Genomic DNA, 14670 nt, shown 5'->3' on the forward strand with positions numbered 1-14670 from the left:
GCTGGGCATCTCAGCCCCACATCTGGGGAGCGGTTTGGGTTTTGGTTCCCAGATGTTCCTGCCTTTGACTTGGATTTAATTTGGGGTTTGGGGACTTGTTTTACTTTTTACTTGCTTAATTGATTCCTTTTATTGTTTCTCCCCCGTTGTTTCTCCCTGTCTGCATGTTTGCCTTCACCCCCCACCCCCACCCGTATAGGCATGACGAGTATTCTGATGTCAGCCATCGGACTCCCTGTGTGTCTTACTCGTGCACCACAGCCTGCCAGCCCTCCTGCCTCCTGTATGCCCACTAAAAATCACAGCTCAGTCAAGAGACTGAGGAAAATGTCCGTGAAAGGTAGTTGCTGTTCACAAATGCTCTGTGGTCTCCTCCTGTCTTCGCTTACGCCGTGCTCTTCTCTCATTTCCACGCAGCCTCTGGGACCCTCCCGTTCTGACCTCCTCGGGTTGGGCAGCGAGAGGCCGGCGCTTCTCCTTTTTGTTGTCGGCGGCACCCGTGACACCCCAGTTTCAAAGCTTTTTCTAGGGAAGTTTGAATAGTGAGGGCATAGTGACTATTGAGCCAGTGGAACAAACCCCTGGAGCTGGGTGATCTCGCCCTGTTCAAAACTAGGCCCGCCCCTCTCACCCTAGGCAGTGTGTCCTTGATGAAGGTGGAAGTTTCTAGTGAGGGATATGAAGAAGGACACCCCTGATAACGTTCCTTTCCCCTTTGCCCTTCGCTGACTCTCCCACACTGCCCACGAGGTGGCACTAGGCACACCCAGGTCTGTCCTGCATTGTCGACATGAGTGATGCTCACTCACATTTAGGGAAGTGCCCACAGAATGGTGCATTCCCCCAGATTTCTGGAGGTAGCTCGCCTTCACCTTGCGAGCCATTCTTAAATACCCTGAATACCCTGTGGCTCAGTGGAAAGAGACGAGGTTGAGAGTCGGTGGACGGCTGTGTCCTGAGCCAGTCCCAGCTCTGCCACCCAAGACCGCCGTGAACTCAGCCAAGTCTTCCTGTCTCTGCTGTGCAGAATGAAGGGGCCGGACTAGGCGCTCTAAGGACCCTTCTAGCCCTAGACCTGAGATCTTCATTGTGTCGGCCGTTGTTATTTAAAAACAAAACTTGAAAGTAAAGTTGATGACAGTGGGGATCCTCAGGATGGTGACTGTCACACGAGACCCTGCAAATGGATTGTCTCATCTGCGCCTCACAACAACTCTGTAAAGTAGACACTACTGTCCCCATTTTAGAGAGGAGACTGAGGCACAAAGGTGAAGTGACTTGCTAGGAACTGTCAGGCAGGATTTGCACCCAGGTCTTTCTGACCACAAGTCTAATATGCTGACCACAGCACCAAGGTGTAGTTTTAGGCTAACCCAAGATTCACACTCTGTCATTTTTCAGTAGGAAAAATCCCAAACGTTGTTAAGCACTCAGCTGTGTGTGACTCTCTGACTTGGCCCTCCATTTGGGTAACAGTTTCCCATTGTGTTTGGGTTTGCCATCAGAGACTTGTGTCCTGGGTGACAGACTGGTCTTCCCAGGAGCCTCAGCCACTCAGTGGATGGGGGAAAACCACAGCCAAAAGGCCACTGCGACCTGTCCTTCTGGAACCTGGCCTCTCTCCCAGGGGCATCTGGCTCTGAGTTCTGAGATGGGTGGGGAGACAAGCATTCAGCTCATTGGGCCGGGTAACCTCTGAGCACAGGCTAGCCCGAGGACTCCAGGGACACTGGGGCATCCTGCTGGTCTTTCAGAATTCGTCTGAGAAAAGAATCGAGCCCATAGCCCACCTTCTGGCCTCTCTCATTCCTGCTCTCCCCCGTGCTTGAGCCCTCTCAGTTACCTTCTGTTTATATTGTGCGTATCTCAGGCGTCCAGTTGTTGCACATCGTCCCCCATATTAGACTATGAGCTCCTTGAGGGCATTTGCCTTTATTTGTATTCCCAGAGTTTAGCCCAGTGCTGAGAAGCACTTAAATGCTTTTGGCTGGGCCCCGCAACCTCTGGTTCACCCAGACTGGGGCTCAGTATTGGTGGTGGCCCTAAAATATCTCTTTGTGGCTACCAAGATACTCACAGGAGTGTCTCTTGTGCATCGTTTGTGTTCAGGCAGCAACAGGGACGTGAGGTAGGTAGTAACAAATACATACTGGGTATAGGACAGCCTTTGTTTCACCTACAGAAAGTGTAGGAGGCAGAGAGAACCCACAGGAACCCATCAGCCGATACATACAACATAGAAAATGCTCAGAGTAGCTTGGAATCGAGTGATGCAGCTAGCCTCCTTTTTCATCAGAGAAAAACTGCAAAGCTTTGCGTGGGGAGAGTGTTGTCTGCCAGAGGCACAACCTGGCCATTGGCATCAGCCTCCGCTGCAAAGGGCCTCATTTAATATGCATGCTTGTCCCTCCCCTCCACTTTCCCAGGTTCAGAATTCACCTGTCACCACTCACAACGTGCCTCCTACTCCCCTCTCTGAGCCTCACTTTCCTCATCAGCTTTCTGGCTAAGGACGCAGAGAGCGTCTGTCCAGCCTCATGTTCTCCGCCGTTCTACAGACCTCACTGAGAGGTTTGATCTGGCCCAGCATGGAGTGGCCCCTCGCACTGGAAGGTGCAGCCCAAAGTCCTCTCCTATCCCACCAACCTCTTCCATTGGGTTGTCCTGAGAAGAGCAGCTGGGGGGAAGAGAGTCGTCTCGGCATCCTCAACTCCAGCCTCTAGAACACAGGAGCGCCACTCTTAGAAATGCCAAGGACGTCTCTGAGGCAGCTCAGAAACCACCAAGAGACTTACAGGTCCTCAGAAGAGTGTCTGCCCCCAAGCTGCATGTGGGGCGCCCAAGCTTCATTCTCCCAGCTTGCTTTGCTGTATTGGTCTTCGTTAGGAGCCCTTGGCTTTGGAGCTATTAGAGTGCCCCAGATTAAGGCAAATTAGAATGCTCAGCAGCATCAGTTTATTTATTTATTTATTTTTGTAGAGCAATGAGGGTTAAGTGACTTGCCCAGGGTCACACAGCTAGTAAGTGTCAAGTGTCTGAGGTCGGATTTGAACTCAGGTCCTCCTGAATCCAGGGCTGCTGCTCTATCCACTGCGCCACCTAGCTGCCCCCAGCAGCAATTTATTATTGACTAGATTCTAGAGAGCTAGGTGGGGGACAGTGGGCAAAGTGCTGGCTCTGTAGTCTCTGCTGTTATCTGAGAGACCTTGGACAAGTCTCATGATATCTGGGTCTCAGTTTGTCATCTTTAGAGTGAGGAGGCTGAACAAAACCCACGATCCTGGCCCTTTCCAAGGGAGAAAAGCATCACTGATTTTGGTAGGAAGCAGGATGAGTCTACTCTGGCATATACCCTCACCTAATAAAGTGATGGCCCAGTGGTTTCCGATTAATCTAGGAGGAGAGCTCTAGACTCCAGCATCCCAAATAGCTTTTTTTTAATTTAATTTAATTTTTTTTTGCGGGACAATAAGGGTTAAGTGACTTGCCCAGGGCCACACAGCTAGTAATTATCAAGTGTCTGAAGTCCGGATTTGAACTCAGGTCCTGGAATCCTGGACAGGTGCTTTATCTACTGCACCACTTAGCTGCTTCCCCCCACCCCAAGTAGCTTTAACACTTAGATTTTTAGAGATCTTTCATTTTTTCCACCACCTGCATTTCCCAATATATCTTTACCCCTCACAGAGAATTATCTCTTATAGTAAAAAAAAAAAGAAAAAAACTTAAAAGTAACCAATGTGTTAATAGACTCCAAAATCTGCAATTTCCCGCCTATGATTACCTCTGTTTCCTAAGGAGGGAAGGAAGGAGGTACGTTCTCAGGACTCTCTTGGGGGCCAGACATGGCCATAGTTTCACAAGATTCAGTTTTGTTTTGTTTTTCCCAGTTGTTCTTTCTTACTGGGCTCCTGTCTTCTAGGCACTAGAGATACCAGACCCAAATCCAGTGATCCTGCCTTCACAGAGCTTACGGTCCACGGGTACTCACTCCTTCAAGCACTGTTTCCCCCCTGCCTAGGAAGAAAAACAAGACTCTCCTGATAGGGAACTGCAATGATGGTGAATTTTTGAGGAACTCATTGTTCATGGGGCAGAGCCAGTGTTCTTGCCTGGTCATGGATTCCAGGAAGGCCTCGTTCTTCCCTGTTGGCTCAGCCTAGGAAGGCTGCTGAGGGATCTGTTAGAAGTCTTGTTCTGATTCCCTTTAGAGACCTTGGGGCAGCAAACCCACCTCCCCCGGGATAGAGAACAGTGTGTTGGGAAGATTGGCTTTTTGTCTGTGAGGGAGACTCTTCCACCCACTTCCACCAGTGGCTCCCCCGGTCCCTGCCCCCCAGAAGCTGCCCTCCCTTGAGGAGGGGTCTCAGCTGCCAGAGCCAGGGGAGTTAGGGGCTCTGAATTCAGGGGGAGGGGATGTATTCACCTCTCAGGGCCTCACTTTCCCCATTGAGTAAATGAGAGGGTTGGATTAGAGGACCCCAAGTCCCCTCTAGCGCTAAAGCTCTGGTCCTGGTATTCAGGCTGTCTTTAAAAACATCCCTTTACAGCCACTTTACGGACACCTGTGCACAGCCCCATTCTTGGATCCATTTGCAATGAAGTTTCATTAAATAGAAGCCTCTTGAGGTTCCCCCAGCTCAGGGATTATCTCCCGGTCGGGGCTCATTTCTGCCCTTTGCTCCGTGTTCGGGCCCACAGCTTCTCTTGCTTTCCTCCGGCCCCTCAGCAGCTGTACAGAGGAGCCATCCGGCCTTGCTCTTTCTACCCTAATGACCCACCTTCCAGTTCACTCATTTATTCTCTGGCCTGTTTCTTTTAACTTTAAAAAATGTTATTTTCAATTAACACGCATTTATTTTCTCACTCTCCGATTGGAAAAAAGAAATAAAACCCCTTGAAATAATGTGCAAAGTTTGCCAGACCAATTCCCAGACTGGCCCTGAGCAGAAATAGACGTCTTCACCACGGGGAGCTCCTGGGTGCAGCGGAGTTGTGGTAGATTGTTCCTACCACTAGGATGGTCAGCACTCGTCCTAGTAAGAAAGGCCCCAATTCATACCTCACTTTACAGCGTCCTCTCTTGTCCACCCTTCACTTCCATGGCGTGAGAACCCTGAGAGCCGGGCAGGGTCGGCCATGGCCCCGTTTGAGGGGCCCCTGAAGCAAGGTGGGCTCAGGCTGTCCTCTTGGTCCCAGCCCCCTCCTCAGCCTCTCTCCCATGCGGCTCCGCTCTAGACGCTGCATCCCCGGACGTAACCGAGGATGCTCAGCTCCTGGAGCCACAGGCTAGCAGAGGGAAGGAGCAGCCAGCACCGTGTGTTTGAAAGGCTGCCCAAGGAAGAGGGGTTCGGATTCTTCTGCTGGACCCCAGGGGATAGGACTAGGAGGCATGGATAGAAGTGACCCGGCTTCCAAATGAAGTGTAGACTGTGCACGGGTCCTCCCAGCCATCCAGAGACACGGGCACTAGCCCTGTTTAAAAGCCAGCTTAGATAACTGGGGTTGTGGGGTGCCTGCGGTAGGAGAACAGTTGTAGGGGGCCCCCTGGTCCAGGAAGGGTCCGTGGGGGCACTTGATGTTAAGGAGCATAGTCTCAGGTCACAGCAGATGGAGGAAGCAGGGGATGCACGTACAGGCCCTGACACCAGCCTCTCCTCCAGCGAGGGAGTCGGCGGATTGTCAGATCCTTGGTACCCCACTGGAAGAGGCCAGTGCTAGTCTGCCCAGAGGCAGCTGAGCGGGTGACACGGGCTTGGGGCTGCTCTCAGCTGTCGCTGCCTCCTCTTCTCAAAACAGTCGTGGCCCTTAGCTTGTGCATGGAAAGGACTGCTCCCTGGCCTGTTCTGCCTGGGGCCTCTTGGGGTGTCTCTCTCCTTGTCCATTCACCTTCTCCGTCTTACCCTTTTAACTGATGTTTTTTCCCCCTGGCAGCTTGGACCTTTCTCACTTGCTCTTCTCCCTCTGGCCTCAGTCCCCTCCCCTGTTTCTGTGCCATAGGAAACATCGTCTCTTCCTCTCTTGGACCTTTTTTTTTTTTTCAGATGCAGCGTCGCGGGAGCCTGAGCAGGTACTTAAGAACTACTCTGAAGAGCTGAAGACCCCCCCTGATGAGGTGAGCCCCCGGTGGACACAGTGGGGAGGGAAGCCGTGTTTCCAGCAGGTCCCCCCTCCTCTCGGGGCCGAGCATGGGCCACTTGCAGACCGGGGCCATCCCCGCAGAAGAGGAAGGGGCTCCTGCCCGCTCCTAGCCGGAATGCAGGACGGCCGCTGAGCACCTGGGATGATGCCTCTGAACCAGAGGGGATAAACGTGCTGCACACCCGATGCACCCAGACCCAGTCAGGCTGGCAAGCAGTTCCTGAGTGTCTGCTACATGCCAGGTGCTCTGCTAGGCCTGGGCATATAGATCCAAGCCAAAAGGCAGAAAAACCCAGCCCAAGGCCTGAAGGAAAGGGGCCCTGGCTGGAAGCCTTCTCAGGAGACAATGTTGTCAGGCCAGCTCCGTGTAGAGTTAGCAGCAGCTCCAACTGTTCAGCACAGTGAACAAGATTTATTAACTACCTACTGTATGCCAGGCAAGTGTAGGTGCTGCAGTAGATAGAGTGCTGGGCTTGGAGTCAGGAAGACTCATCCTCCTGAGTTCAGATCTGGCCCCTGACACTTCCTAGCTGGGTGACCCTGGGCAAGTCACTTCACCCTGCTTGCCTCGGTTTCCTTATCTGTAAAATGAGCTGGAGAAGGAAATGGCAAACCACTCCAGTGTCTCTGCCAAGAAGACCCTAAGTGGGGTCAGAGTCAGACACCACTGAAAAATGACCAAAACGACAACACGTGTGCCTGGCACCATCCTTAGTGCTGCCTGTTGGCACCGTCCTGAGTCTGAGGTGCTCAATAGGTGCACTGACCTCAGCATGTCACTTGGGAGTGTGATTTTTCCCACCTAACTGAATTCCTGCTGGTTTCCCTTTTTTTGAGCGCTTGCCTCTTTCCCCTATAAGTTAAGTGCTCAGAGATGTTCTGCCTAGTCAGGGTTTTATGTGCTGCCGCCTGCACTGTCTCCTGAGCTGAACATTGAGCGTTCCCCCTCGGATGGACCTCAGTGCCTTTCCTCTCTGCCCCTCTCTAGGACTGCATCATCTGTATGGAGAAGTTGTCCACCCCCTCTGGCTACAGCGACGTGATAGAGAGCAAGAAAATCGGCCCTGATGCCGTGGGGCGGCTCATCAGATGCAGCCACACCTTTCACCTGCTCTGCGTGCTGGCCATGTACCAGACCGGGAACAAGGTAGGCATGGCCGCTGCAGCTTGTCCAGCTGGTGGCGCTATACCTCTGGGGAACAAGGAGCAGAGCCAAGTCTTCTGAGGAGGGGGCTTTGCGGCCCCCTTCCCTTGCTCTTGAAATTTGAAAATTCTGTTCACAGCATAAGACTTAGGGCTGTTGGGAGTTAAGAGAACTGGCTTTATTCCCAGATACACCCGGGCCTGGCTCTGAGAGAGATCTGAGGGACCACAAAGACCAGGGCTTGCACACACACCCCCCCCCCCATGACACTTCCTGGCCGGGGGAGGTCATGGGCAAGTAGCCTCAGTCTTCTCCCCTGTGAAATGGGGGTGATCATCCTGTACCTCTTAGGGTTGTGGTGTGGGCCAGATTCGTGGTCTTTGCCTCTGTGATTCAGTGAGTAACAACAGGCCTGTGCCACTGATTTGCCATAGGACGGAAGCCTTCAGTGCCCCTCCTGTAAAACTATCTATGGGGAGAAAACCGGAACTCAGCCCAAAGGAAAGATGGAGTTTGCTGTGTTCAAGGCCTCCCTCCCTGGCCACGAAGACTGCGGGACGATAGAGATCATTTACAACATCCCTCGAGGAATTCAGGTAGTGCGGCTGGCTCGTCCTCTGGGGCGGTGCTGTGGACACTCCTCCAGGCTCTGGGGCGCCCGCTGGGCCGGGCCTCGTGAGGGAAATGGGCAGCCAGGCTGGCATTGGACCGTCATGAGACAGGTTAACCCTCCCGGCCAGGCCCGACTAGGTGGGCCCAGGGCCGTGGCGTGTGTCCCTCTGTGGCGTGCCTTCAGTTCTGTATGGTTCTGACGCACTCAGGCGCACAGCCTCCCTGGACTTTAGTCTGCGCATGGCCCTGGACCAGGGAGAAGGTTTCTGACTGAATTCAGCAAATACTTCCTGAAGGTGCCGAAGGGGAAACCAGAAAATGGGGAGAGTCGCTGCCTGGGGGAGCTCTTAGTCATGGGGCCAGACCCATCGAGAAGGCAGATTGAGGACAAGATCATCTGGGGTCTCGGAGATGGCAGGTCCCCATGGGCGGGGGACCATGTTAAGACATGAACTAACACTGAGCTGAGGCTCAGCTTGGGAGTGTGAGGCCTTGGCTTGCACACTGTTGGTGCTTAATGTTTGTTAAATTGAAAAGGAGGATCAGTGTGAGCAGGCATAGTCACAGAAGTATCTCATAGAGGGGACCATGTGGTGAAGGGTGTGCAGGATGGGGAGGGGGATGCTCACAGATGACAAGAGGTCAGGCAGCCGCAGCCTGGGGAGCGCTTCCACAGTGCCCTGAGCCCTGGTGGGGCACAGCCAGGGACAGCTCGGGCCAGGCCGGGCAGTCCGTGGATGTGGGATTGAAATACAACTGCGCTTCCTTCGTTGGCCTTGAATGCCGAGGGCTGTAGATTTCAAGCCTGTGTTTTCCATTGCAGGGTCCTGAGCATCCGAATCCGGGAAAGCCGTTCACAGCCAGGGGATTTCCCCGTCACTGCTATCTCCCTGACAATGCTCAGGGCAGAAAGGTAAAGAAAGGCGCTCTCTTCTGCCTTCCTGCAGATGCAGAATGGTCAGGCCCAGAGAACACACAACCTGGGGGTTTGGACCCTGGCTTTGTCGCTAACCTGCTGTCTCATCTTGGCTTCCCTGGGCCTTGGTTTCCCACTCGGTAAAATGAAGGGCTTGCGCTAGCTGTTGTCACTTGTCCCTTTTGGGTTCTTTGGCTGATTGAGGCAGAGTAAAGAATTCACCCACATCAGCTCCCCCGGTGCGAGGAGGAGGCTGCCTCCTGCTTGCTCCAGCTTAGGGGCTCTCCCCTTGATCAGGGGAAGCCCCATTGCTCAGAGGAACCAGGAGAAGCCCAGAGCTGCTTGTGCTGGGTTCTCTGAAGCTTAAACCAGGGACAGAAAGGAGCAGCAGAGCCGCCCAGCATCTCAGGGCCAGCCAGTCCAACGTGGGCCTTGCCAAGGGGCACGCCGGGCCCTGCCCTGGGACCTCCTAGACCTGATGACTTTGCCAGTGGATCCCTTCTGCAGGTGGAGCCTTCCCATGCACGTACATCTGTGGATGCTGACGGCTCACTGCATATTCTGCTCTGTGACCTTGGGCAAATCCTGTAATGCTTCTGAGCCTCAGTTTCCTCCTCTGTGAAATGGGAGCAGTAATAGCTCCTGCCTTGGTCTTGTGCTGAGGCTCGCATGGTTTGCTAGGGTGATGAAAGAGCCCTCCCCATGACACTCTGACCACAGCTCCCTCCCTGGCAGTTGATTCATCTTTCCCTCCTTCCTGCCTAGGTCTTGGAGCTCCTAAAGGTGGCCTGGAAAAGGCGCCTGATCTTCACGGTCGGAACTTCAAGCACCACTGGGGAGACGGACACGGTGGTGTGGAACGAGATCCACCACAAAACAGAGATGGGCCACAATGTGACTGGCCACGGCTACCCCGACCCCAACTACCTGGACAACGTGCTGGCAGAGCTGGCCGCCCAGGGGGTGACTGAGGACTGTCTCGATCAGTGATGCCCCGCAGCCCCCAGGGCTGAGATGCGCCCTGGGGGAGCCCTAATATTCTCTAGCTCGGACTGCCTTACGTCCCCGTCTCCTCCCTCCTGTTTGGAGCAATAACGCGGCTGGGGGTCAGGCACTGACCGAGCGGTCCAGAGGTCTCAATATTTTTCCATGATGCCGATGCCGTACGCCCCGGGGCATCTCGCTACACTGGATGCCTGGAATTTTTTCTAGTTTGCACATCTTGACTTACTTTCCTCGATCTGTGCACAGAAAAGGCCATAAGCCCGGGTAGTCGTCTGGCAGGTCTGAAAGATGCAGCTACCTCGATTCCTGCAGACCCGTTCTGTCTTCTGGCTGTGGTTGGCTCCAGATGGTGGTGCCTGCAGATCCAGGATGGCGTCCTTTCAGGGGACCGCCTCTCGCCCACCCATTTGGGGGGCTCTGGGTCAGCTCTTCCTTCATACCTCACTGCTGGTTTTAGGAATTTCTATACTTTTTTTCTTGCAATAAACTCAAAATACTGACAACCGCCTGGCTCTGTTACTTCTGCACGTGCACACGGGCTTCCTGGTGGATGTTTTCCAAGCTGAAACGCCAAGATCCCAGGGCAGGGCTGCGGCTGGCCCTCCCAGAGCCCCAGGTCCTTGGGGAGAGTAGGGCTTCGGGAGTCGGGGAGGGGGCACAGTGCTGGTTCCTTACAGACTGATCTCAGCAGCCACTTCCCCCATTCCCCTTGACCCTTCTTGGGATGCTCAAACCCACAGAGATTTTCCTGAAGACCAAGATGCTCCCTTGCCCAGCACATGTTCTCTGGCCGTTCCATATGTTGGTTTGCTCTGAGAGTCAGGCAGAGGTTTGGGGAGCTTTGCCCACCTTCCTCTGTGTGCTCGTAAGCACATTTTAGGGTCTTCAGTGCCTTCCCTCTGTGGAGAGGAATGGAGAAGGCTCTAACAGTAGTGGTTTAAGCCAGGCGGGAGGAAGAGAAAGCTGGGAGGGCCCCCATCCACTTAGAGCACCATGCCACCCTCATGCCATGTTGTTTGGGCACAGCCCTGGCAGATGCCCTTCCAGGAGATGAGGCAGACACAGCAGTGACTGGCCGTGACCAGATCTGTGGGGAGGGGGAGAGGCCTGGGCCTAGACTGGGAAGGGCTTAGTCCAGATCTGAGCATCCACTTGTGTTTTAAAATACCAGCCACCTTCCTCTCTCCCCGGGACCCATACTGTTGTCTAGCCCCTAATCCAGGGGGATTTCTGAGGAAGGGAATTGGCGGGGTGTCCAGAACTAACCCAAGGGAAATACAGGAAGTGAGGGAAGGGAGAGGTCATATATGGTTGCTATTTTTTGTTGTTGCAACAAACATTTTATTTTTTCCAGTTACATGTAAAGGTAATTTTCAACATTCATTTTCATAAGATTTAGAGTTCCAAATTTTTTTTCCTCCCCCCTCCACAAGACATCGACCAATCTGATAAAGGTTATATATGTACAATCTTCAAGTGTTTTGTTTTTTTTTTTAGTCTGTGTTCAATCAATATCAGTTCTTTCTCTGGGAATGGATAGTATGCTTCATCATTAGTCCCTCGGGATCGTCTTGGGTCATTGTATTGCTGAGTTAAGTCATTCACAATTGCTCATAGAACAATACTGCGGTCACTGTGCACAATGGTCTCCCGGCTCTGCTCACTTCCCTACACATCAGTTCATAGGAGTCTTTCCAGGATTTTCTGGAATCATCCTGCTTGTCATTTCTTATAGCACAATAATACTCCATCACCATCATATACCGCAGCTTCTTTGGTCATTCCCCCATTGATGGACATTCCTGTGATTTCCAGTTCTTGGCCACCACAAAGATTTGCTGTAAATATGTTTTTGTACAATTTCCCCCCTTTTCTCTTTCACAATTACTATTGTTAACTGTTTCCCTCCAGCCTATTCTGGGAAGGGAGAGATCAGAGCCAACTGGGACAGTGTCAGAAGGACCTCCAGCACCGTCTTGAAGGTTTAGATGGGGACAAGGCAGGAATGAGCTGTAGGAATCTTCCAGGGAGCCTCAAAGGCCATGGTCTCTTTGCTCTGTGTGTAGATAGGGAGACAGTTTGGAGAGGACCCACCAAATGAGGGGTAGGAACTGATAATGTGCCCACCTAAGGTAGCCAAAGCGGGGCCCAGTGGAACTTTGCAACCAACATAGGTCTTAAAAAGACATGGAGGGGGGCAGCTAGATGGCGCAGTGGATAGAGCACCGGCCCTGGAGTCAGGAGTACCTGAGTTCAAATCCGGCCTCAGACACTTAATACTTAACTAGCTGTGTGACCCTGGGCAAGTCACTTAACCCCAATTGCCTCACTAAAAAAAAAATAAATAAAAAATAATAAAAGACATGGAGGGGGGCAGCTAGGTGGCGCAGTGGATAGAGCACCGGCCCTGGATTCAGGAGGACCTGAATTCAAATCCAGCCTCAGACACTTAACAATTACTAGCTGTGTGACCCTAGGCAAGTCACTTAACCCCAATTGCCTCGCCAAAAAAACCCAAAAAAGACATGGAGGGGGGCAGCTAGGTGGTGCAGTGGATAAAGCACTGACCTTGGATTCAGGAGGACCTGAGTTCAATTCCGGCCTCAGACACTTGACACTAGCTGTGTGACCCTAGGCAAGTCACTTAACCCCAATTGCCTCACCAAAAAAACCCAAAAAACAAAAAAGACATGGAGGGGGGCAGCTAGGTGGTGCAGTGCATAAAGCTGTGTGACCCTGGGCGAGTCACTTAACCCTCATTACCCTGCAAAAAGCCAAAGGAAAAAAAACAAAAACAAAAAAAGACATGGAGAAGAAGGAAGCAAGGTCACATCAGGCTGACATGCTCCCGGAAGAATAGTGTCAGGAGTGCTGACTTGGAAGGAGTTGAAGCTGCCCGGGGGGAGACTCTGTTTAGCCTTCTAAGAGGAATAGAGGCGGGGCCTTCTTTTAGTATGATGAGGGCTGGAGGATCACAGAAAGGCCAGAACCAAGGTCCCTCACTTATTTTCTGTGTGACCTTAGGCAGGTGCTTCTGGCCTCGGTTTCCTCACCTGTGGAATGAAGGGATTAGCAAAAACCAATGCAGTGAAAATCAGAAGGGATTCCCTTCCTAAGCGAGTGTGATCTTTGCAGAAAGTTTCTCATAAAAGTCTTCTATGCAAGTTATATAGGGAACTGATTCAAATTAATAAGAACAAGAGCCATTCCCCAATATGGTCAAAAGATAGGATCAGGCAGTTTTCTTTTTTTTGTTGTTTTGTGGGGCAATGAGGGTTAAGTGACTTGCCCAAGGTCACGCAGCTAATACGTGTCAAGTGTCTGAGGCTGGATTTGAACTCAGGTCCTTCTGAATCCAAGGCCAGTGCTTTATCCACTGCACCGCCCAGCTGCCCCTCAGGCAGTTTTCAAGGGAAGAAATCCAAGCTATCGACCATACACAAAAATGCTCCAAGTGGCTAATTATTAGAGAAATGCAAATTAGAGCAACTCTGGTTTTACCTCATATCCCTAAGATTGGCAAAGGTGACAAAAAGGAAAGGAAGGAAGGACAGAGAAAAAGATGATTGGAACATTTTTTTATAAAACGCACGGGAGAAAACCAAGCTAGAAGGATTCATGGACAAACAGACCAACTTGGAAAGTTCTGTGTTGAATCGATTATATTTTTATGTTATTTATTGTACTTTATTATATGCTGTATTAATTATACTTTTTATTTTTATTTTTGAATTAATTACGCTTTAAAAGAAAAAGCGAGCTCTATGTAATAGAAACTCAGTTTCACATACAACCTTCTTCATCTGTTCTCTGTAGAAGGAAATGCCCAATTTATTTGGTTAAGTTCAAAATTTTAAAATTTAAGTTTTTTATTGTTTGTTTTTGTTTCCATTTTTTTCATTTGTTTTGTGCTTTTTGGGGGGGGTGCAGGGCAATAAGAGTTAAGTGACTTGCCCAAGGTCACACAGCTAGTAAGTGCCGAGTGTCTGAGGCCGAATTTGAACTCAGGACCTCCTGAATCCAGGGCTGGTGCGTTATCCACTGCACCACCTAGCTGCGCCAAAAATTTAAGTTTTAAAGAAATGAGGGGCTGGAGTAGAAGCTTCAAAGGTCCCTTCCAGCCCTAAATGAATACAAGGAGACGCGGAACTCAGCAAGACAGTGATCAGAGAGTTGGCTTTGGTCAGGGGAGATGCTCACAATGAGAAGGGGCAGTCAGGGAGGATGGAACAGGGCAGGGGCTCAGGGCCCCTCTGGAAAGGGGCACCCAAATCACTCAAACCTGGTGGGTTTTTATAGGGTTCTTATCTGGGGCAAGTAGTAGGACCAGGCATTGAGGGAGGGGAGCCAGGGTCTAGGGAGTGGGGCTGATTCATGCCTGGGGAATCTGGCAGCTCCTTGATATTCAAACCCCTTGATGCTGGGGAATGTGAGCTTTGGGGCTCCTGCTGGTCCTAGTTTAATGAGGTGACTTTAGGGATTTGGGATTTCTCAGCATTCCTTACCTTAGTGGCAAAGGGTTAGGGTTAGTCCTTCCCTGCCTTTGGGGTACCCTGTTTTTAAGGCAGTTGATGAGTCAGCTGAGTGTGTTCTTGGTGAGAGACCCTGGCCAAGCTGGCCAGGACTGGTGAAAGGTGGAGAGGAGGGGCAAAGAGCTCACTCCCCAAACAGTATTGGGGTGATACGAACACAGCAGCCTCAGATCGCATGTGATGGGTGGATACTAGAGCTGGCAGAATCATCAGGGACTAACAAGTCCCCATTTTACAGATGAGGAGACTGAGGCTCAGCCTGGTGAAGGGACTTGCCCAAGGTCTCTCACTCGTGAGAATGGGATCCAGCGAGGATAAGC

The 14670-nt window shown here is 51.7% G+C and overlaps 1 protein-coding gene across 2 annotated transcripts in view; it reads left to right on the forward strand.

Annotated features, from left to right (window-relative positions):
- DTX2 (deltex E3 ubiquitin ligase 2) overlaps nucleotides 1–10321 on the forward strand; it is a 45729-nt gene extending 35408 nt beyond the window's left edge. Inside the window, exons 5-10 of one of the 2 annotated variants that reach the window (XM_043963887.1) lie at nucleotides 200–340; nucleotides 6045–6115; nucleotides 7130–7288; nucleotides 7720–7881; nucleotides 8721–8810; nucleotides 9579–10321. In XM_043963887.1, the coding sequence (XP_043819822.1) occupies nucleotides 200–340; nucleotides 6045–6115; nucleotides 7130–7288; nucleotides 7720–7881; nucleotides 8721–8810; nucleotides 9579–9803 (848 nt within the window). In that variant the 3' untranslated portion in view covers nucleotides 9804–10321. The remainder of the gene's footprint in view (nucleotides 1–199; nucleotides 341–6044; nucleotides 6116–7129; nucleotides 7289–7719; nucleotides 7882–8720; nucleotides 8811–9578) is intronic. The other variant, XM_043963886.1, reaches the window with a different exon arrangement.
- The last annotated feature ends 4349 nt before the right edge of the window (nucleotides 10322–14670 follow it).

This window comes from Dromiciops gliroides, chromosome 4 (genome assembly GCF_019393635.1).
Source record: "Dromiciops gliroides isolate mDroGli1 chromosome 4, mDroGli1.pri, whole genome shotgun sequence".
Classification (NCBI taxonomy): Eukaryota; Metazoa; Chordata; class Mammalia; order Microbiotheria; family Microbiotheriidae; genus Dromiciops; species Dromiciops gliroides.